This window comes from Grammomys surdaster, unplaced genomic scaffold (assembly GCF_004785775.1).
Source record: "Grammomys surdaster isolate TR1022 unplaced genomic scaffold, NIH_TR_1.0 280, whole genome shotgun sequence".
Classification (NCBI taxonomy): domain Eukaryota; kingdom Metazoa; phylum Chordata; class Mammalia; order Rodentia; family Muridae; genus Grammomys; species Grammomys surdaster.
In genome coordinates, this window is record NW_021604721.1 from 1,615,786 (window position 1) to 1,638,137 (window position 22,352).

The following is a 22,352-nucleotide window of genomic DNA, read 5'->3' on the forward strand; positions in this document are numbered from 1 at the left end:
TCTCTCTCTCTCTCTCTCTCTCTCTTCTTTTTCTTTTCTTTTCTTTTCTTTTGCTTTCCAGTTGGAGCTGTGTAGTTCTGTGTCCTGTGGTAGTGCCTCCGGGAGCCCACAACTTCTCTCATTTGGGGCCTTTTACCTACATCTGGGCTGAGCTTTGATATTGGCTCCTCCTTTGCCGCAATGACTGTTTAAACACTAAATTACATTCCACAGTGCTGTCACCCTTTACTAGTAGCTAGTGACCCCTTTAGAGTAAACACAGTGTGCACAGTGGAGAAGGGCCTGGGTTGTCTGTGGCCATGAAGATGATAGCACTAGGGCAGGATCACTCTGGATGATGAGCAGACAGAAGTTCTTTATATTTATTTTTTTACACCTCACCACTGTGTGTGTGTGCAAGTGCATGCATGTGTGCATGTGTGTGCACGCACACTTGCATATGCTGGACCATGTGTGCCAAAGCATTCATGTAGAGTTCAGAGTACAACCTTGGATAGTCATCTTTACCACCTTTATTTGCACCAGAATTTCTTTGTTATTAAAGGCCTCTGATGCATCAACATCTGGGGATTCTCCTCGTTGGATGCCTTCACCTTGGATCTCACCATATGAACACTGAGATTGTAGATGCTCTACCCACTGAGCAATCTCCACAGCCTGTAATGGATTTCTTATAGGGGTCAGACATCACACAACTGGGAGTAGCAAAGGTTAGTAAGAGGAAAAGGAAAAGACTTAGTAATAGGGCTATAGAGAGAAGCTGGTAGAGACATGAATGGAAGGCTGTGGCCTGTTTACTTAATCATGGCCTGGAATCTCTGCAGAGCAGAAAATAAACTTAAATCAGAGTAGGCAGAAAGCAAAATCAACTGAACATGACATAGTAAACTATGAGGGTGTGGGAAGAAGCTTCAGCCTGCTCCCGTATCTTCCCATCAGGTCTGAGGACACTGGCCATCTGCAGACAAATGGCCAGGTTTCCCCTGTGCTTGGCCTTGGAGAAGTTCTAAAAATAGATCTGGCCAAATATTGTGCTCCCTACTACCTATGAGGGGACCCAGTTGTCAACAGCATGATGTCTAAGCCATGGTGATGTCAAGAGCCTGGGCTGCAGTTTTACCTTCATGTCCTTATTTTTCCCATGAGGTTGCCACCCCTGCAGCTCCTCGGGGTTGATGTTTGGGGCTTTTTTCTTAGTTCAGTCAGTGACCAAACACTTGAGCTGTTCTTCAAAAGTGAATCCTGTATTTGTTTGTTTCTTTTCTATCTCTCCCATCCTAGCCTAACCTGATGTTATTCTTAGATACTGAGAGTCTCCCAATAATTTCATTACAGACCTTGCTTATACTTGTCCATCTTCCTTGTGTGTTGCTTTATATCATATTAGAGAAATTGATCACTTTCCAAGATGAAAAGAAGATGATAGATTATTTTTATTTACTTTTTTGAAGGAAAGGAAATAAGCAGCCAAAGATCCTGAGGTCACGAGGGTTGAGGTCTATCAACCCAGACTCCTTTAACTGATCCCACACTTTCTACCATTATAGCCCATCCCTGAAAACTCAGCTTCTCAGGGCCTTCCATCATATCCCTGAAGGGTATCAGTGCATCTGTGTATAAGGGTATATCTACACTGGAGACTATAATGTGCTCTGGAGCCCTCCTTCACATAAAGGTACATTGAAACTCTGCATACCATGTATGGTAAGTGTTAGTGCAGGTATGGTGAGGGAGTGCTTCCTCCCTGAGGGCTTATTTCCCATTCCTCTCTACCCCAGCCATAGCACAGAACACATGTAACCCCTCCCCCTCTACTTGATCTCAACCTTTTGACCTCTGAGGCTTCATGAACATTTCCTCTATGCATCCACTCAAATTCGTAAAAGGCCTCTGTTTGTATGAGTCATTAATGTATGTCAAATGTAGAGAAATGCAGTCTGGGATTTAAAGAGACAGAGTTCGAAACCAGAAACTCTGGGTTCTAATCCCAGCTCAGTTGTTTCTCCTCTATGAAATGGGCACAGTAATGCCTGTGGTGTCTGTTGGAGAGAACTGGTGCATGCCAGCTGAGCCAATAGTGCTTTGGATGCTACTGCTACAGAGCACAGGGTTACTGTGAATGACTCAGTCTTTGACAGCTTGTATTGACTGACAACTTGTATTGCTTCTGTTCATTCCTTTTGCTTTATTAATTGGAGCACAGCTACTAGATCATTGTTCTTGCAACATATCTTGTGTTTTTTCTTTCTGTCCTTTTTTTTATGTGATTACCTTATAATTCTGCTTATAAACCATGCCAGGCTACATTCAGATTGTGAAGGGAGCTGGGGAAAGACTTTTAAACGAAGGAAGGAGCCCAGAGTCAGCTCAAAGTGGGCAGGCAAAGGACCCAGTAACTTAGGAATGCTACACAGCCAAAGCAAGCCCGCTTGCTGCCAGACACCAACATGAGGCTTTCTGTAGAACAATAAATACATCATTTGGGTACAACTTTTAAAAATTAGTCTGTTTTTGCCTATAAGAAAAGAGGCCAGGAGACAATCATGCTCAGAACCAGCTGGTGGGAGGCAGCCAGGGCATGTTTTTGTTAAATCCTAAATAGCTGGATAGAGAGTTCTGAAAGCCATTGTAGATTTTCTTGGACACCTTGGCTTTTTTTTTTTTTTGCCACAATATGGAGGACAATATGGAGGAGTATGCCTCTTCCAGAACTTTTAGGTCCAAGGTATCGCCACTGGATGAAGAAGCTGAGGACTGAAGGTTCTTGGGGTGTGAGAATGGGTTAACTCTCTCATCTCATGGTGTCTAACTCAGAATGGCCCCTCCAAGGACTGGCTTGGGTGTTCCATGTGAGACTGCATCATGCCATGAGAGAGGCCAGCATCTGAATCAACCCATCTGACATGAACAGTCATCTCTCACCACTTCTTGGGGATAAAGATTTTCCTACTGACTTTGGGATGATCTAAAGAACTATTCTTTGTTTATTTTTCAAAGAGCCAGTCATGTCTGTATTTCCTCTCCTCTCCTACTTTTTTCTCTCCTAATAAAAACATGCCATAGAGGATTCCATTTCAATACTCAAAATCGTATTGTAGGGCCTTGGCATAAACTGCAAGAGCCAGTTAGAGCTTTAAAAATGTTATTAGGAGCAAGCTTTTCATTCCAGATTTTAAGTGCATTATAAAACTTATTAGTCTGGTGTGATTATTGCTCAACTATGGAGGTTAGAGTTTATTGCTTGTAAAACAAACCAATCCTTTGTATAAGTAGAGGCATAAAGGGGAAAGGACTTGTTGTTCTAAAGCAACATGGAAAGGAAGATTAAACCATCCTTATTAAATCTTCTTAAGTGTGACTTGGCTCAGGGTGGCATTCTTTAATTATATTAGATCATAGTGTGACTTTCTTCTGTCAGGAAAGACTTCTGCTGAAGGGGTTCATAAGACTTAAGAGAAAAGGAGCCCTCGCTCACTTCTCTCTAACTAGTAGTAAGAGTCTTGTGTGGAATTAAATTGGGACACGATAAATAAATGGGGTCATTGTCATTATTCGTGACATTTATTAGTCAATTATTCACACCCCATCCTTTGACATAGGTTGAAAACGTTAACCTGACTCTATAGTGTGTATTCAAGGTGGTCTTGTCCATTTCAGCTCCTTTTAGTGACTGAGAATTTTTTTTTTAGCACATAACCACAGACTCCTGATAGGATGAGAACATCTACTTACTCCATAAATAAAGAGGAGCCAAGGCTCAGAGCTTGTTGTCATTATGTCATGAGTTCATCTGAGGTAACATCCGTGTGGAGAAATTCAGTTCTGCCTACAATACCTACTATAACTTAGAAACAAACGTGTGGCTACTCTCTCTCTCTTTCTGCTCTTCCTTCCTTCCTTCCTTCCTTCCTTCCTTCCTTCCTTCCTTCCTTCCTTCTTTCATTTTTTTGAGGTTATCTTTGTACATCTGTATTTACCACCATAAATCATTATATGATGATACACAGCCAGCATACAGCATGATGAATAGAACAGTAGTGCATTGCTTTCAGGCCACACCTCATTCTATGTCACTGTGGTTGGCTCTCTCTCCTACACGGGTTTGGAGCTCCTATAATTACATCTTTTATACATTCAGTCTATACTCCTCCATAGTTTATTCTTGACAACCCATCCCCCCCTAGCTTTTCTCTAATAAGCTCAGCTGTCAAAGTTTCTGACACATTTAACTCCTGTTTACTCTAGAGTGTCATCCAGGAGCCATGTGTGACTACTCTTTTCATGACTCTTGAATCCAAAGATTCCTATGTCTGTAAATAAATTAGTCATCCCTTCTTTCATTCATAAGTTTCTTCTTGCCAGGAGCAGATGTAAAGGATTTTCCTCCAGGTCATATAATAAGCTGGGTAGTAAGACTGGGGCTATCACTCTTAGACTATGTTTGTTCCAACATTCAAATAGAACATCACACCAAAAACCAAATGACAGGTGACACTGAATGATAGTGACACTATAGAATCTCTTCCTATATCGTCTAACCACTCTGGAGCCCCATGCTGGCAGAAGAAGCAGATAGAAAAGGCCAGGAAGAGAAGACTGAGGGAGAACATGGTGGAAACGCTTCATTCATCTGTCCCCAGGTCAGTTGCTCAGCATGACATACGTGGCACAGACATTTAGATGTGGATGGGAGAGACCATGGGTTGAATACAGTTTCAGGGAAGAGTGGTGCTTGGTGGAGGTAAGAGTAGCAAAGACACTGAAGAGCCAGAAGGAAGGACTGCTTCAGGTAGGGATGTACTGGTGGGGGCGGGGGAGGGGGAGATTCTGTGCTTGTGAAATTGGGGCAAGTTGTTTGAAAATAATGAGAGTATCTGGAAGAGGGGAGTTTTCGGCAGGGATGAATGGTGGCAGGCCAAGTGTCCCTGAGGATACACATGAGCAGGAGACATTAGGAGAATGTCAGAAAAGCTCACTGAGTCTGTCTGACACAGTGCTAGGATTTGGATGGGATTTTTTTTTCCCAAAGGTTGGGGGAGGGATTTATTCAGGGCAGAGGGCAAAGGTTGGGGGAGAGAAACAGAAGAAGATGGGAGAGAAAGAGGAGAAGTAGAGGCTGGCCATGACCATGTGGAGAGAGGGGGAAGGGAAGAGGGAAGGGCAAGGGGACAGAGAGAAGCTAGAGGCAAGAGAGTAAGAGAGGTTGGATGGGATTTTTGCCAGGGACTTCCTGGCTTCAATCTCAGCTCCATAGTGTACGAGTTTGGACAAATAAGTTCATCTCTTGACATTCTCAGTTTGCTAACCTGGACAGTGGGCTGGTAGTATCTGCCTCATTGTAACAGCACAGTGAAAAGAAGCACTCTGTACAACATGTCCTTTGTTTAGTCTCTGGTGCACAAGATGGACTCAAATGGTGCAAATGGTGTCAATTCTGGTCATGGTCTAGACGTGAAAGGTTCAGATACTAACAGCACTGATCCCCAAGGAGTTCCCATGGCTTGCTATTATTGCTCTTAAAACATCACTGTCAACTTCATTGACCTCTGAATTTCAGTTGGATGGACACTATAGAAATAGACCTGGAGCTTTGGGAAGTGTGGATCACCTGTAGTCAAGGTTTCCTAGGAATCTGGACAGGATTTTATAGAAAACAATGCCATGCTGTGGGAATAAAAGGTGTAAATCCAACTGAGGACCTATCTAAATGTTAACCTATCTAAATCCGTGCAAACAATTCAGACTCTCAGTGTTTGTGGCTGTGACCAAGCCCTGTGCTGTGGGACTGATACACCCTGGTTTCCTGTGGCTGAGAGTCAGCCCTGGCATCTAAGAGGAAAGGCAGTGGGGGAATGGGGAGACTGTATCTCATGGAGTCCCCATGCATTGGGTCAAAAATTCTACTTTACTAATCATACTCAGTTGAGGGTAAAGGCAACTGATGCCCATGGAAGGTTACATTTAAAATCAAGGCCATTTTGAGGGTGCTAGACAAAATGCCAAATTCCAGGTGTTTCCATTTTGTTCTCCAAATATGAGACCTGTTTTCCTTTTTTAAAAGAGATTTGAGTTTAGCAGTATTATGGACTAATCATTCCTATTTTAATTTTTTTAAATTAATGATTTATTTTATTTCCATTTTCATTTCTTTAAATTCTCTCTCTCTGGGGGGGGGGCACTGTGCTAAATCATATATGAAACAATTCCTTTGTAATTTTTTTCTAAGAGAATTATGTGACAGCTTAAACCTGGGACTTGGAAAGGTTATTTTTTTTTCCTTTTTTGTTTCCCTGATTAGTATTAGAGCTTGTAGACATATTTACAATAATTATCTTAGCCTTAAAAATTCCACTGGATTCCTCTGGTGTGAATGAGCAAGTACAGTTAATAACTGTAATGGAAGACATACCTGAGCCACAAGTAATTACAGTGCCAGTAACTGACTAGGAGCTGCGGTTTTCCTCACTTACAAGCTAATAAGTTAGACTCCTTAGTCAGAACACAAGGACATTTATTATTCATAGAACATCGAGGATATCAGCACCTATGGTAGATATCCAAGCTACATAGATCAACAGGATTATTTATAAAATTTCTGCACAGATGTTGGGTCACCTGAGAGAGGAACCTAGAACTTGGAAAACCCAAATCTTGGATAATACAGACAATAAGCCAACCTGTTTCCTTCCCTGGAGGCATTACATTTACTTAACAATAATCAAAGCTGCCCCTTTCCTCAGAGGAGATAATTTAGCTGTATTGTATGTAATGGGCACCCTTAGAGCATGTGTAGCAAAGATCTGTCAGAGCCTCTGCTCCTGAACAAGAAGGAATGCCAGACACACATGGAAAACTCTCCCAGCTTATGTGTGTATCTAAAAACTCTGATGCCCCTTTTCCTGTTTCTCATGAGACAGAGTATTTGAGAGCTTCCAGCTTTTCCAGCCTAGCCTGGGTTTATTTCACTTTGCAGAGCTGATGAAGCCCTTTGGAAGATGGCTATCAGCGGGGAGCGGGAGAGTCATCTGCCATAACATTTAAACTTTGAGGTTGTATTCTAACAACTCTGGCTCTCCAAAACCCACTGCTCATGTGATGCTTACACAGCCTCAACTTATGACAATTCCAGGCATGTGAACAGCAGGTTCTAATTTGGAAGTTTATTTCACTGCTTCACGCCAAATCCATGCTGGGTTCAGGACAAAGACTGACATTCCAGAAGTGCATCTAGGGTTTCATAAGAGATCTTGATCAGCTTTGCATTTCCTTCTGGGCCCCAGGCCCTTAGTGTTCAGAACCATCACCCTCAAAGGCTTTTCAAGTGTTCATCTCCTTCTACCAAACATAAAAATAGGACACATTACATAAATTATCTTTTAAACAGCAGAATTTGAACATCAGGTATGAGCATTATATAACAATATTCACATAGTGGGCCCGTTAAGTGTTAACTCCCTTTAATATCTGTAACACAGTTTTTTCCCTTTTAGATGTGACCCACATCCACATGGTTCTCTCTGCTTTTTCCTCCCCAGTTAGCTAGGTTGATTTGACTGAGTGACTTATTTCACTCTCCAGTGTTAGCTTCAAGGTATGTCATACCTGCATAGTTGTCCACTAACTTTGTGTTCAGGTGCAGAGGGAAACTTAAAGAAACTTGGGCATGGGCTAATGAAGTCCTCCTTCCTCTTTAGAGTTAGATGATGCAGTTGTGATTCTGAAGGAACTACAGAGTTCTTTGACGAGCAGGAGCAGAACTAAACACACGGAGGAATGGCACTATCTGTTCTATGTCCCCCCGCAACTGCTCACACAAGCCATGTTTAGCTTCCAGTCAGTGCTCCTATTATAATCTTTTGTTCTGAAACACTGTAAATCCTGGATATCACAGACATTAAAGAAGCACACTGAGGTTTTAACGTGATCTTAATAAGCACAGACATTCATTGGTCATTTAGCTGTTTTCCAGAATACATTAAGAATTGTTCCAGAAAGCATTTGGAGCAATGAAAACCACAATAGTTTCCTAATTGTAGCACCAATAATGAAGGTGGCAGAGTACAGCCTATTATGTCTGCATACATCAGTACTTCAAGTGCCACGTCACTCAGACTCAAACCAGAAAAGAGAAATTCCTTGCCTGTCATCGATTTTATGTTTGTTTACATATGGAGTGCCATTTCTGTCTTATCAGGGTATATGCATTATATTCTATGAGGATCCTCCAAAATACTATAAAAGAAGTCACTTGCCAAAGATTCATCTTTGAGAACAACACATTTCTTAATTTGTCCTTTCTAAGCCAGATAAAGTGGCACATGTTTGTCATCTCACCACTTGGAAAGTGCTGAAGGAGCAGGGGTGCAGGATCATCTACACCAGACTCTATCACAAAAACAAGAAGCATAAAACAGGGCCCAGGAGATGGCTCAGTGCATAAAAAGGCTTGCTCTGTCGACACAAGAACCTGAGTTCGAATCCCCAGCATCCATGCGAAAAGCCGACTATGGCTGAATGTATCAATACTGTAAAGTCAGCGCTGGTGTACAGAGACAGTTAGGTCCTGATACTGTAAAGTCAGCGCTGGTGTACAGAGACAGTTAGGTCCTGAGAGCTGACTAGCCAGCTAGCCTAGACGGTTTAATCTAAAGAGATGACACGTTGAGGTAGTCAAGTATGGAAGAAGATGACCAACACTGTGCTCTGGCTTCTGCTTTGGTACATATGGATGGTGTACCCACTAACATACGCATACCACAAGCACAGCACACGCCACACAGAGCAAACAGTAAATTTAAGTTGCTCCTTCCTATCTCTTTAGTCATATATAGACTCATTTAAAAGAAATCTCTTTTATTACTTCATGAGAAGTATTGTTACTATATTACGGTGAAGTATAAAAGCTGAAGAACACTGATAAAAAAATTAAAGTACGTGTTGAGAAATGACTCATGACTAAGATAATAGTCCTTTCATCTCCAATGATTTGCTTTCAACAACAAAATAAAGGATGACCTAATCAAACCACCAGCTGGCAGGTCATCACAAGAAGCATTCGTTGTTAATTCAGAGAAGTGAGTGACATTATTCACACTGAATTCCTTCCACTTGACACATATTTTATTATTTAGAATAGTAAATTCCATCCATTTCAAAGGTAGAAAAAATGCATTACTCCATAAATTAAGTGACATTTGCCCACAGGAACCCAATAAACAAGTGTTCCATCCATCTCTTGAAGGTACTTGTAATACTTTTATTTTTGATCATTTCTAAACATTTTGAGATGCTTCTCTCATTTCGTTCTCTTTTGCACCAATTATGGTGTTAATATATTCAGGGAAAAAAATCTTAAGCTGTCTTTGAATATGTAAAATTAAACTACAGTTTCAGTTTGTAACTTTGTCCACTGAGGTATGCAGGACTGGCACTTAAAGTCTTTTTCTCGGACTTGTGTTATAGTCAGTAGGCTCAATATGACGCTCAAGTGTAAAAGAAGGTATCCAATAGGGATGCCATCACATTCTACTGGAAGCATCTAGAAGACGAATGCCTAGAAGCTGATTATGCTAGACAGTACATCCTCTGCTGTTATATAAACTTATGATTAAATTGTTAATGTAAATTATAAATAATACATTTTTCAAACTTCAAATTACTTTTCAGGCTATAAGATTGAGAAGAGTTGAAGCCCCATGGCATAGTGCTTTCTTATTGTTTTTTTGGTACCTGACCAATAAAAGGAGGTCTAGTTTTTAGCTGGGCATGGTGGAGCACACCTTTAATTCCAGCACTTGGGAGGCAGAGGTAGATGACAGTTTGAGATCAGCATGGTCTATGTGGTGAGAAGAGTTACATGGTGATACCCTGTCTAAAAATAAAGGATTCATTTTTAATTTAATTTAAATTTTTAAATTTTAAGTAATTTTAGGAGTAATTTCATCTAGCTAGTATCTGCTAACACACTTCTCTGAAAAAATCATTCTGGTTGATTTTGATTAGGAATCCTTATTTGGGAAACATGGGTGTTTTATTCCATTGCCTGTCTTGGCTTGTAATCTAAGCAGTTTAAGATAATATTCATGAATAAAGTATTTCTTTTAGAAAAGGTCATGAGTATCACAATTTGGGGAGACTGAGGGATGTGAGACTGCAAAGCCAACAATATGAAAGCTGCTTGTCCTTACTTGTGTTGGGGCTGGAGCTGATGACCTACCAGAGTCTGTTGTTAAAAGAGTAAATGTCTCAGGATTTAAGCATCTGGTCAGAAAAGCATCTGGGCAGCACACATCAGCTCCTGTTCACATTTTAACAGCTCTTTGCAGAAAAGCTTGGTGTGGCGTGTACTGCTTGAAAAGACAGCAAAGCCACGGGATCTGGATTTACTTCTGCCATGCTCAAGGATGGATCCCTCGGCAAATCCAGCTGCTGAGCTCTGCTGAAATCCAGTGTGGAACTCCCTCTGAAACTGGTAGTTCTCTGGCAGGAGTTTCAAGACCTCAGTGAGTCTTTCAGACTCTGAGTTCACTTGCCAGGTGGTTCAGGAAAAATTTATGCCAAATGACAAGTGTGCCCAGAGAGCTGCAGGATTTCTATCTGAGAGCATAGGGGGTTAATGACAGGTTCTGTAGGAAAAACTGGGGCAGTGGGCCAGAATAAGTAGGAGGCCAGAAATGCTCAGGGTGACTTAAATGGGACAGAACTGTTATTTCTATCATCTTTCCTAACCTAAGGCTGAGTCCTCACAGAGTAACATGAATGTATCCCTCCCCCGTGGGCATTTTTATGACACCCTATGTGGTTGTCAATATCGTGTCTGTAGACTTCTCTAAAACTGGCAAATTCTTATGGGACCCTGATGATCTGATACCATTCAATATAGGTGTTGCATAGTTGTGAGTGATCACTGTCTCTGGTTCCCCCAAAACTCAGATTTCTACAGTCATTACAGCCTAGAGCGACATTAGGGACACTGCCGACTCTGGCATTTACAGGGACCCAGCTTGCTGAAGTGATCCTGTAACAGTAATACAAGGGTTGAGTAACAGAGCCAAGGAGAGATATTTTATGCCTGCTGAGTGACAGTGGCAAGGTACACAGTCCTGTTGTGTTTGTGTGTTGTGAGTACTCTATAGAGCAAATAGGACAATGTATCTTCTGCTCGCCCATCATGAGGGTATGGAAGAAGGAGGATGTTCAAAGAGAATTCCATTTCTTCCCGTCTCAGTGAAAAAGAACCCTTCCATGTAGTAGTAGATTGATTTTCTTTGGAGAGAAAATGGGCCCTTGTCATAAAAAGAATATACTCCACTTTTTTTTTTTTAAACAGATTGCTGTTCTGGATCCCATGTAGTGGGTCACATGCTTGTGCTCTTTCCCTATATACTGAGGTTACACTCTTCTATTCCTTCTATTTTGGGCATGCATTTCCAGAGACTGTCAAGACTCATAGGACTCTTGCTCTATCTTCCTCCTGTCTGTCACAGGAAGCCATTCTTGCCATTGCATTCCGAATTTTATTTCACTTTCCTGGGGTTTGAAAGCTTGTGATTTTACTGTTATGTCATCACTATTAAAATAATATCCTCCATACTTTAATTTTTCAGGCTCTATATTGGGATGGTTAAGCATTCATTTGACAATTGCTACAACATTCAATTTTGTCAGTATTTTATCAGCCAAGATATTGGTTCCTGAGTTCTTCCCATTCAATTTGAAGTGAAGTAGAAGCTTCAGTAAAGATGCTCTTTATTTTTGGAATTGTCAGGCACAGGGCTTGACTGACAAGTTCCCATCAGAACACATGCTGAGGGAAGTCTATTTTTCAATCTTCAGTTCATTACTTGGGCTGGTTAAATGGCCCCAGGACTTGGCTTAGCTGCTGCACTGTTTGTGTAGTGTAGACTTTCTGAATGTCTTTTAGTTTTTTTTAAGACAAGTCTCCGGCACTTCAGACTTGGCACTTGCAACCTACCACCAGTGCGGTGTACAGCCACCTCCACCTGCTTTGTTCTTATTGTTGAGGCAGAGGCCCATGTTTTCTAGGATGGCCTTGAACTCATTGGTAGCTGAGGATCACCTTGAACTTCTGATTCACCTGCCTTCACCTGGCATTATAGACATGTGGCATCATGCCTGGAGTCTTAGTCAGGGTTTTACCATGATCAAGGCAAGTCTTACAAAGGACAACATTTAATTGGGGCTGGCTTACAGATCAGAGACTCAGTCCAGTATCATCAAGGTGGAAACACAGCAGCATCCGGGCAGGCATGGTACAGGTGGAGCTGGAAGTTCTACACCTTCATCTGAAGGCTGCTAGTGGAAGACTGACTTCCAAGCAGCTAGGGTGAGGGTCTTAAGCCCACACCCACAGTGACATACCTACTCCAATAGGGCCATTCCTCCTAATAGTGTCACGCCATGGGTCAAGCATATACAAACCATCACACCTGGTTTATATGATAGTGTGGATCAAACCCAGGGCTTCTTGCATGCTAGGCAAGTAATCTACCAACTGTGCTATATCATGTTCCCATCTGTCTTAGCAGCACCCACCACTTCCCTATAACGATCAAGTCAGCTCATTCTCATTTGAGGTCAGTATAGTTCTGAGGACCTCAACAACACTCAGCCACTAAATAACTCCATGTGGCCATCATGGTTGGAGGTAGAGATAAGGATGTTTTGAGTAGGTGCTGAGATAGGGCTGGAGGTAGAATCATGAAGATCTGAGCCAATTCCTCTACAACAAAATGAAAAAATTTACCTTCCCTCCCACCTCCTTTTCTGCCTTCTAAAACCCAAGGCCAGCAAGGACCCTCTGCTCAACCAACAGTTGTAATCGATATCCATGGTAAATAGTGGTATGGAGAGAGATTGTTTAGCTTTAAGGACTGAAGTTAAGCCTAGTGTGGTGACACATAGCTATAACCTAGACACTCAGGATGCTTTAATCAAAGAACAGAGAAAATGATTCTACATAATTTTATACTGTATTTACCTGGGACCAGTCTTTATTACAAGAATTTCCTTCCTTCAGCTTTTGTTACAATCATTTTGCAGGTCTTCAGAGTAACCTGGTATAGATTCTCTTGGTTGCTTACCAGTTTTCACATAATTCTTTAAAAAGTAGACAGATTCCCCATAGGTCATGATTGTGATAAGAGAGGCAAACGGCTCAGTTGTAGACCTGCTGACTGCTCAGTCCTGAGCCACGCCTGTCATTTAGCTTCTTCCAGGCTATGATCACATGGTTAGAAACAGCATCTTTCCAATGGGTTTGCTACCCTCCATAGAGCCAGGGCTGGGCACTTCAGAAATCCCTGTTTCTGTCTCATCAGATCCTCTTATCTGTCAGGCTGCTGTGTCTGCCTCACCACTGAGATGCAGGACACCATTGGCATGTTACTCAGGGAAGGCAGAACCTAGTCTAGGATAGGGGTTCCAGCCTGTGTTTTCCTGGGTGAGGAACAACAGGGGCTGGGACAGGTGATGTGATTCTCAATCTCTTGTGTACCCAGATGCTGCTGGGGATCACAAGAGCTGAGAACCGTGGTCTGTGAGTTCCTGCTTCCTCTATGTGCCAGGCAGGAAGGGGATGGTTGGGTCCCAGAACCAAGCAGAATCTGATTTGTTTCAGAGTGAGTGTGGAGAGTACAGAGAGGCTGGAAGAGAGAAGGCCTTCTCTTTCTCGGGGAGATTTAGGAGAGGCTTTTTACCACAAAGAATGCCCCTATCCTTGATGAAGGTGATAGTCTTTGTTTGTCCAAACTGCTTTATGATGGATGTGAGTGTATCATCTTACTCAGAGTAGCCGAGGGATTAAATACCTTTTGCAGAAAGGAATGCCCAGGAAGGGAAGCTCATTGGCTAAACAGTTGAGTCCCAGCTAGATACCTCATTAGCATGGAGAACTCTAGGTTTTTATACTACTTGACTGGTTGTAATGGTCCTCTCAGTGGGGCATCATGGTTCTAGGACAGGTGGAGTCTTGCCAGGAGCTGGTTTTTAACACCTGGCATTCTTAATTATGAGATTTCCCAGGGTTTTGGAACCTGCTTTATTTAACAGTTCCTCTGTCTGGTGGCATGGCCCACTGCCTTCATACTTACCTTTGTGCCTCTTTACTCATATTTATTGAGCCATTGTCAAGAAAGCACGTTAACATGTTGACATGAAGAGGGAGTTCCAAAGCCTGGTCAGGGTTCAGTGCCCCACTTCAGTTAGGAGCTGTGTGATCTTGGCAAGTCATTAACTCCTCAGAGCCACAGTCTCTTTCTCTATGAATGGAAAAGAACAGTGGTTCAACCTGCCTGGGGTTGGCAAGGGTCAAATGAGAAGATGCAGAGGTGTTTGTCAAGTCAGCTCATGGTTAAAACCCATTCCTGTTTGAGCAAATCAAATTTGTGTGCAGAAGACGAGTTAATTTGCCATCTTCTGCCCTTCTCAATCTAAGCACAGCCCACAGTGCTCCCTGTCACTCGAACATTAAAAAAAAGTCCTCTGATCAATTTGATAGCAAGAAGAGTCTCCTTCCAAAAATCTAGATGTCTAGTCTGGCATTACAATCAAATTTGAGAGCAATATTTAATTTAGGACTTCTGTCCGTTCATCTTCCCCCAGGCTATGGTGTCGAGTGGAAAAAGGAGAGATGCGATTCACAGGGCTGCCCTGAGGAAGTGAGAGTCTGCCTTGACCTCCAGCCACAAAGCCAGGCAGGACTTGGAGAGAGACCATGTAGGGTGTCTTGTGTCCAGGGTCTTCGTTGATTTCTCTGTCTCATTGTTTTCTCCTTTGTCCTAGTGCCTTGGCTGGTGCTCAGTGAGATCTTTCCTGGTGGAATTAGAGGCCGTGCCATGGCCCTGACTTCTAGCATGAACTGGGGCATCAACCTTCTCATCTCCTGGACATTTCTGACAGTGACTGGTAAGAACTCTTTCCCATTGATGTCCTCATAATCGCCATAAAACTTTGTATTGTGGAAAATTTTCAAATATACCCAAAAGTAGAGAAATTGGTAACAAACCAGTATGTAGCTATGTACCCAGCCTAAGCAGCCTTCAATCTTTATGCCTTTCTAACCCCATGCCCCGTATATATATATACGACATGATTCAAAATAATTTGATTATATATATATACAAGTTATTACACACACACACACACACACACACACACATATATATGTATGTATGTATGTATGTATGTATGTATGTATGTATCATGGATCTCTAAAAGTTTAGAGCATAATAAATATAATTATCACCCTTGAAATATTAATAATTTTCCCCAGTATATCTCTGTTTACATTCTACCAAGTACCTTATAGTTATTTTTTATTGCTTGAGTTATCTGTGAATATGTAACTTACAGTTGAATTTTACATCTGAGCATGCAGTTTTAGGGGAGAGACTACCTAGTTTGCTGCACAAATTTTTGCACGATCTGGGTCTTGATAGATTTCTGTCTCATGTTCTTTGTGCTCTCTGTAAGTTCCTATGTCGATCTACATGGAGACTTGGAAGTCCTTAGAGTTTCTACCAATTAGCACATTCCTGGCAAGTGACCTCAGGATGTCTTGTCACCCTCCCAGTTGGCTGCCCAACCCCCACCCCAGGCTATGTTGAGCTCCTTGGATCTTCCCACCCATATCCTCTGTTGTTCTTTCAGTCTGCTTATGGTGTTTGTTGTTGTTTTGTTATTTTACTTTCTTGGAATGCTTCTCTAAAGAGAGATTTCTTCTCACTGCCATTTGGCTACTCTGAATATGGATCTCATATAAGGCAAGATAAGTTCTTGAAAATTCCTGCATTAGTTCTCAAAATATTGAAGTAACAATGTGGTTCACCAGTGCTCTTCAAAACTGACAACTGAGATTTTTGAAATTAACACACACACACATGCAGGGGGGGGGAGAGAATCTGTTATTTAGTTATATATTAATATAACATATTAATATTAATATATATGAATTAATATATTAATATATATGAAAAACAACAAATGACCTGAATTGTTGCAGGAAGGCTGGCTGACTGGCTGCTCTACTGGCTGAGGTAAGGAAGAGGAGGATGGACCCTTGAATAGATTTTTTAGCATGAATTCCCCCCCAATAGTTATCTTTCCAAGAACTGACTTTGACTGTATAGTAGAGTCTGACCTTGAATTCACAGCAATCCTCTTATGTAAGTATCCTCCCTCAGCTGGGATTATAGGCACAAGCTACTATACGACCAGATTCAATTAGTTTTTAAGGGCTGGACTGATCAAAAATATTTAGTTGATTTCTACTTGAGATGTCTAAAGATTTCTATGTATTTTCAAAGATCAGTCATGGATTTAAGATGTCTTTTCAGTCAGAGTGATTTAAGAGATACAAGTCTTTTTTTTTACTGGGCAATAGGCCTTTGGATAGCAAAGTTTTAGTGAGAGGCACAAGCATACTGTTTTAGTAAACAAGCATTGTACGATGGGCTTTGAATTCAGTTCTGAGTACGCTAGTCTGACTCACTGTGTGCCAAGCCTAGGACCAAGCAGAACATTCCAAAAGATAGATCTGCAGTCTGAGTAAGGTAGATGGGTTGTGGCAATGAGATATTACTCTGTTACTGCAAGTGTTCAAACAGAATGAGGAACAAGTTTAATGAGATAGCCTTTTGGGCTTTACTAATTCCAACTAACTCTACAAGTGTTTGATTAAGCAATCCACCAGGCATAACATTGCACCAGTAGCAAGAAAGGCACAGAGATAGGATTGATTCAAATGGTCAGAGAGCTGGATTGGCACTCAGAGGATGGCTCAGCAGTTAGGAGCATTTGCCGTGCAATTAGGATGATCAGAACTTTCATTCCAGCATCCACTTACCAAGCTGGGCACCTGGCACACACCTGTAGCCCTAACACTGGGCCTGGCAGAAACTGGAGGATTGCAAGGGCTGGCTAGTTTCCATTCTAGTTGAGAAAACATAGACCTCACGTGTGGGAGAGACCTTGCTTCAAAGGAATATGCAAAGGGTAATAGAGGATTAGACCTGGTGTTTTCAGACCTCCATGTTTGCATGTGTGCACATAAACATATATACACATACACATGCACATACACACACTCATACACATATACATACTCACACACATGCACATACACACATACCTACATACACGTGCACACATGCACATACAGACATACATACACACACATGCAGACACACATATACATGCACACACATATACATACACACACATATATAGGCATACACTTGTAGCATGTAACTTTAAAAATCCATGTTAAATCTGGCTAGGTGCCAGCATCTGTATTTATACCTAGCCCCCACACCTAACTTGGTGTCATGCTACCATGCTATTCTGTCTGCCGCAATCTGGTGGCAATCTCTGTCTGCTTCTAGCCCAGTGCAACAGCTTGAGAAAGTGATTGCCACAGACCTGTTTCTCCCAGCCAATGCCGTCTCTGCCTCTCCAGAGCTCTTGCCAGCCTACCACCCTGCGGCCAGCTCTGCCAGTGCCATGGCCACCACATGGCTGCTCCCTCTCACTCACCCACCTGAATTGTTGCCAGTGGAAAACATCAGACAATCTTAATATTTAAAATCAACAGATGACACAACTGTTGGGCATGGAATCCATGTTGGAATTCTTCTGGTGGTAGAGGTCACCACTGGGTCTAACAATCCCTGGCCTATATCCTGTACCTTCTCATCCACCTGCAGTCTGTTCTCATCCTCTCTCCCTCTCTTCCTATCCTGCCTGAAAAATCCCTCTTCCACATCTTCTCCCAGCAATTGGCTTCTTGTCGTCTTTATTAGCCAATCAAATAATTGGGGGAATTTACCTACATACACTCATACACACACATACACTCCCCCCACCCACACATACATACACACCCATTCACACATAACATACACACACACATACACCTTTAAAAAGAAAGAAGTGCCTTTGTCTTCTTCCCGTTCCTTCCCACTTCATCTCAGACTTACCTATAAGTAGTTACTATGCTTAGATCTGTCAACACTGCAGTCAAAAATGGCTTCCATATGTAACACTCAGTTCAGTTTTCCTCTTGACCAACTGAGAGGTGTCACTGTAGCTGTTAAGGGTCATTTGCAAATCTTGCCTACAATTGGTCTGAGCATGTGTGTAAAAAGAGCCAGATACTTCTCCACTATTCCTTGTCATCCTGAACTTTTACTCTGGTCCAGGGACCAGCACAATGGACAAGCTTACACAAGTCAGAATGTCTAGTGTAACATACCTTGAACTTGGCTAATGGTTAGAAAGGGATTATATCTTTGTTCCGAAGTGGTCAAGAGAGCTGACAAGTGAAATCTGTCAAAATCTCGAGGATCTCAGTTATTGCCCATGATGTCTTACCCAGCAGATTTCCTTCATCGACCCTGGTCTCACATTGAAATTGTTATGGTTGTAAGACAGCTTTGTATTCTACCTGAGAAGGTTACTGGGGCGGTATTATAAAACAAAGTGAACCTGGCCATCTTCTGACTTTGTAAATCTTACTCCCATGGAGAGTACTACCATGCACAAAGATACACATGGCTTCCTATGGGCTCTGAGAAGTGATGGTCACGATGGGATCAGTGTAGCACAGAATACATTTCTAATCACTTTCTTTTGTCCCTTATAGATCTTATTGGCTTGCCGTGGGTATGCTTCATATACACAATCATGAGTCTGGCATCCCTGGTTTTTGTTGTTCTGTTTATACCTGAGACTAAGGGATGCTCTTTGGAACAAATATCAGTGGAGCTAGCAAAGGCGTAAGTATTTGTATCATTGTTCTTTGATCAAAGTTCAGTTCTTATATACAATTAAATGACATGTGAAGTTATTTTAGGATATTCCCTTTGCTGTAAAACTGTCTACATAATCCCACTTCCCCTACCTTGTCCATGATGTATGTGAACTTTTGCTTATTGATACACAAGTCTTTTAAACTCTATTCAGTGATGAGCAAGAATCCCAGGTTGGGCATAGTACTAAAAACCCGTGATCCTAGCACATCAAAGGTGAAGCCAAGAAGACTGAGTTCAAGGTGACCCTTAGCTACATGTAAGTGTTAGGCCAGCTTCCAGATACCTCGCCTCAACCTTCCTCTGTCCTATGAGAAAGAAATCTTCATTTCTAGCTCTTCACTCAGGAGGCCACCTTTGTTCGAGGTTCTAGGTAGATGTGGGATACGATCCCTGTCCTGAGCTAGGACCATGCTTCATCTAAAACAGGCTCAAGAGTCTTTTGAGCCCAAACCCTTAAGGCTACGATTAGCAGAAGCACTCTTGGTGCTAAATGTCTATAATTCCTTACAACATGGCACATTTAAGTTAATTTTAGTAAAGGTAAGGAGTGTCTTACATGGTTAGGCATTTAGAATTTTAAGTGAATTACACATGGAGAGATGAGATAAAGAATTTAACAGGCAAGTGGGCCATGAACAACTTTCAAAGGCAGGGCACCAAGTTCTAACTGATCAGACTTATGGCCCACGGGAAGTGGTGGCCACAGTCTAGGAATGAAAGGAAACATGTTCTTCTTAGGATTAAATTGGAAATGGGGTCATGCTTAGTCCTACACTTTACTACAAAGGAGAAAACCATATTATATTTTTAATAGGTTGTAAGTTCTCTTTTAAAAAATTATGCTCGGGCACTGGGGAGACATGTATGGTGCCAGGAACACCCTAGGCTATAACAGTGTTATAACAGTGTTATAACACCCTATAACAGTGACACCCTAGGCTCCATCTGAGGGAACCTTTAGTGTGACAGATGAGCAGATAGCAGGAGTATGTGTGCAGACATAAAGGCCGGCCAGAGAGTCCTGTGTTAGCCTGGGCAGGAATGAGTAGACTCCTGGAAAACTTGCACTTTGTGTTGATGAACCTTGGTGTGTTTGCAATCTTTAAAACAGTTTACTTCACTAAGCAAAACCTCAATTCAAATTGTAAGTTGACTATCAAGTTTGGGGTTACTCTTTGCTGCATATCATATCACTTTAAGAAAATGAAATGGAAATGATTAATTTCTAATGAGGCAAATGCAGTTGTCAGGAAGGCTGATTGATTAGCTAACTGTACTTGGGACTGGGCATGAGCAGATAAACCCTTCTTCTTAGCTGCCTGACTGCATTTAGCACAGGTTTGCTTTTTGTTTGCTTAAAAGAGGGTCTCAAAACAGCCTGGACTTGAACTTTCAACCCCCATCCTCCACCTCTCAACACAGAGCAAGTTTTTATTGAGGATCCTGAGATGTTGCTTTGTCTGCAGCCTAACACGGTTCATGCAATGGGAGGGGCAAGCAGTAAGAATTAAAATAAATGAGCCACATCCTGGCTACCCTCATCATGTCTTTGCCTGCTACTTCAGTTATGATTTAACTCTTCTTCCCTAAGGCAACAGGCAAAGGAGCGAAGTCTGGAGAGGTAGCACACACCTTTAATTCCAGCATGGAGGACGCAGAGAGGCAGAGGGGCAGAGGGGCAGAGGGGCAGAGGGGCAGAGGGGCAGAGGGGCAGAGGGGCAGAGGGGCAGAGGCAGGTCTCTGAGTTCCAGGCTTCAGTGCTATATAGTGATTCTTTCCCCAATAAAATACTGAAAATTAAGAAAACAACAAGAGGGCTGGAGAGATGGCTCAGTGGTTAAAAACACTGACTGTTCTTCCAGAGGACCTGAGTTCAATTCCCAGCAACCACATGGTGGCTTACAACCATCTGTAATAGGATACAATGTCCTCTTCTCGTGTGTCTGAAGACAGTGACAGTGTACTCATATACATAAATAAATAAAAAAAGAAAATAAAAAAGAAAACAACAAGAAACTGTTTCTACTTTAGGTGGTAAAGAAGAAATTAGATCATTGTAGGATACCATGTCCTGTAGCACAAAGATAAATTGCTGGTTTTGTTAGAAAACTTCATTGTATAAGGTTTTTTTCCCCTAAAGGAGAGAATACCAGAGCTGAATTTTGTTTTGTTTTGTTTTGTTTTTTGTTTTTCAAGACAAGGTTTCTCTGTGTAGCCCTGGCTGTCCTGGAACTCATTCTGTAGACCAGGCCATAGACCAAGCCGGCCTCGAACTCAGAAATCCGCCTGCCTCTGCCTCCCAAGTGCTGGGATTAAAGGCGTGCGCCACCACAGCCCAGCTACCAGAGCTGACTCATGAAAGGGTCTCTGGGTCTGGGGTAGGGTCATGCCCAGGAATGTTACACTCAGAGCTATGCTACGGAGGTAACATGCCTTTGAGACTGGGAGATGAGCTCAGAACAAACAGGGCCCAGGCAGGGTCTCTATCTTAGTAAAGAATTTGGACTTTAAAGGCAGTAGTGGGTTTTTTTTTTTTTTTTTGGTTTCTTTTTTGTAATGTGTAGTGTGTGTGGAATATACACACGTGTTGGAATACTTGTGCTGTGAGTACACATATGGAAGCCAAAGCTGGACTTTGCTACCTTCCTCTATTGAGCTCCACTGTATTCCTTTGAGCTAGGGTCTCTCAATGAACTTGATGGTCACATTTTGGCTAAGCTGGATGGCCTGGATCCTTTCGGCTCCACCCCTCAGTGCTAGGATTGCAGGCAGGCTTAGCCATGCCTAACTTCTACATACATGCTGAAGATTTCAACTCAAGCACCCATGTTTGTACAGAAATGCTCTTATCCACTGAGCCACCCCTCTAGCAGTTTAAAATAAAAGGAGATGAAGTAGCCAGGGTTTAGAAAGAACGGTTTTGGCAAAATTGGAAGGGTAGACAGAGATGTGGCTGAATGGAGCTATTTGAGATGGCAGATGGGAAGGTGTAAAGCTGGACATGGTGCAGTATGACAGCCCATGAAACTGGGACCTAGACAGGAAGGAGGGATGAGGGGAAAGAGGCAATTAGAATTGTTCTCAGGCTTCCAGAATCAATCCAGTATGCAATAGTGACATTCAGGGCAGCAAGATGTTAGGGAAGAGGGGCAAGTTTGGCAGAGGGTCTGGTGTGGACGTTGGGGTTAGCTCTGAGTTCCATCTGTACAGATCCCCTCTGTGGTGCGCATGAGACTTGCAAGTGGAGGGAATGCAGGCATGCACAGGAATCTGGGACTTAGGAGAAACATCTCTCAAGATACAGATATGGTAGTCAACACAGGGATGCAGGTACTTGGTACATGGGCAGTGGCAGGGTGAGAAACATTTGCAGAGCCCAAGCATTTGGCAGCTAAGAAAAATATTAAGAGTCATTGATGCAGAAGAGGCTGGCTTGAGCAGGTGAGACATCTGAGGCTTTCCTTTTGTTGTGTGTGTGGTAAATCCAGTTTGTGTGTTTGCACTTTGAATTACCCAACTCAT

The 22,352-nt window shown here is 42.2% G+C and overlaps 1 protein-coding gene across 1 annotated transcript in view; it reads left to right on the top strand.

Annotated features, from left to right (window-relative positions):
* Nucleotides 1-22,352, top strand: part of Slc2a12 (solute carrier family 2 member 12) — a 54,606-nt gene that overhangs the window by 24,264 nt on the left and 7,990 nt on the right. The window contains exons 3-4 of the mRNA XM_028777362.1: nucleotides 14,803-14,925; nucleotides 18,662-18,794. Of these exons, the coding sequence (XP_028633195.1) occupies nucleotides 14,803-14,925; nucleotides 18,662-18,794 (256 nt within the window). The remainder of the gene's footprint in view (nucleotides 1-14,802; nucleotides 14,926-18,661; nucleotides 18,795-22,352) is intronic.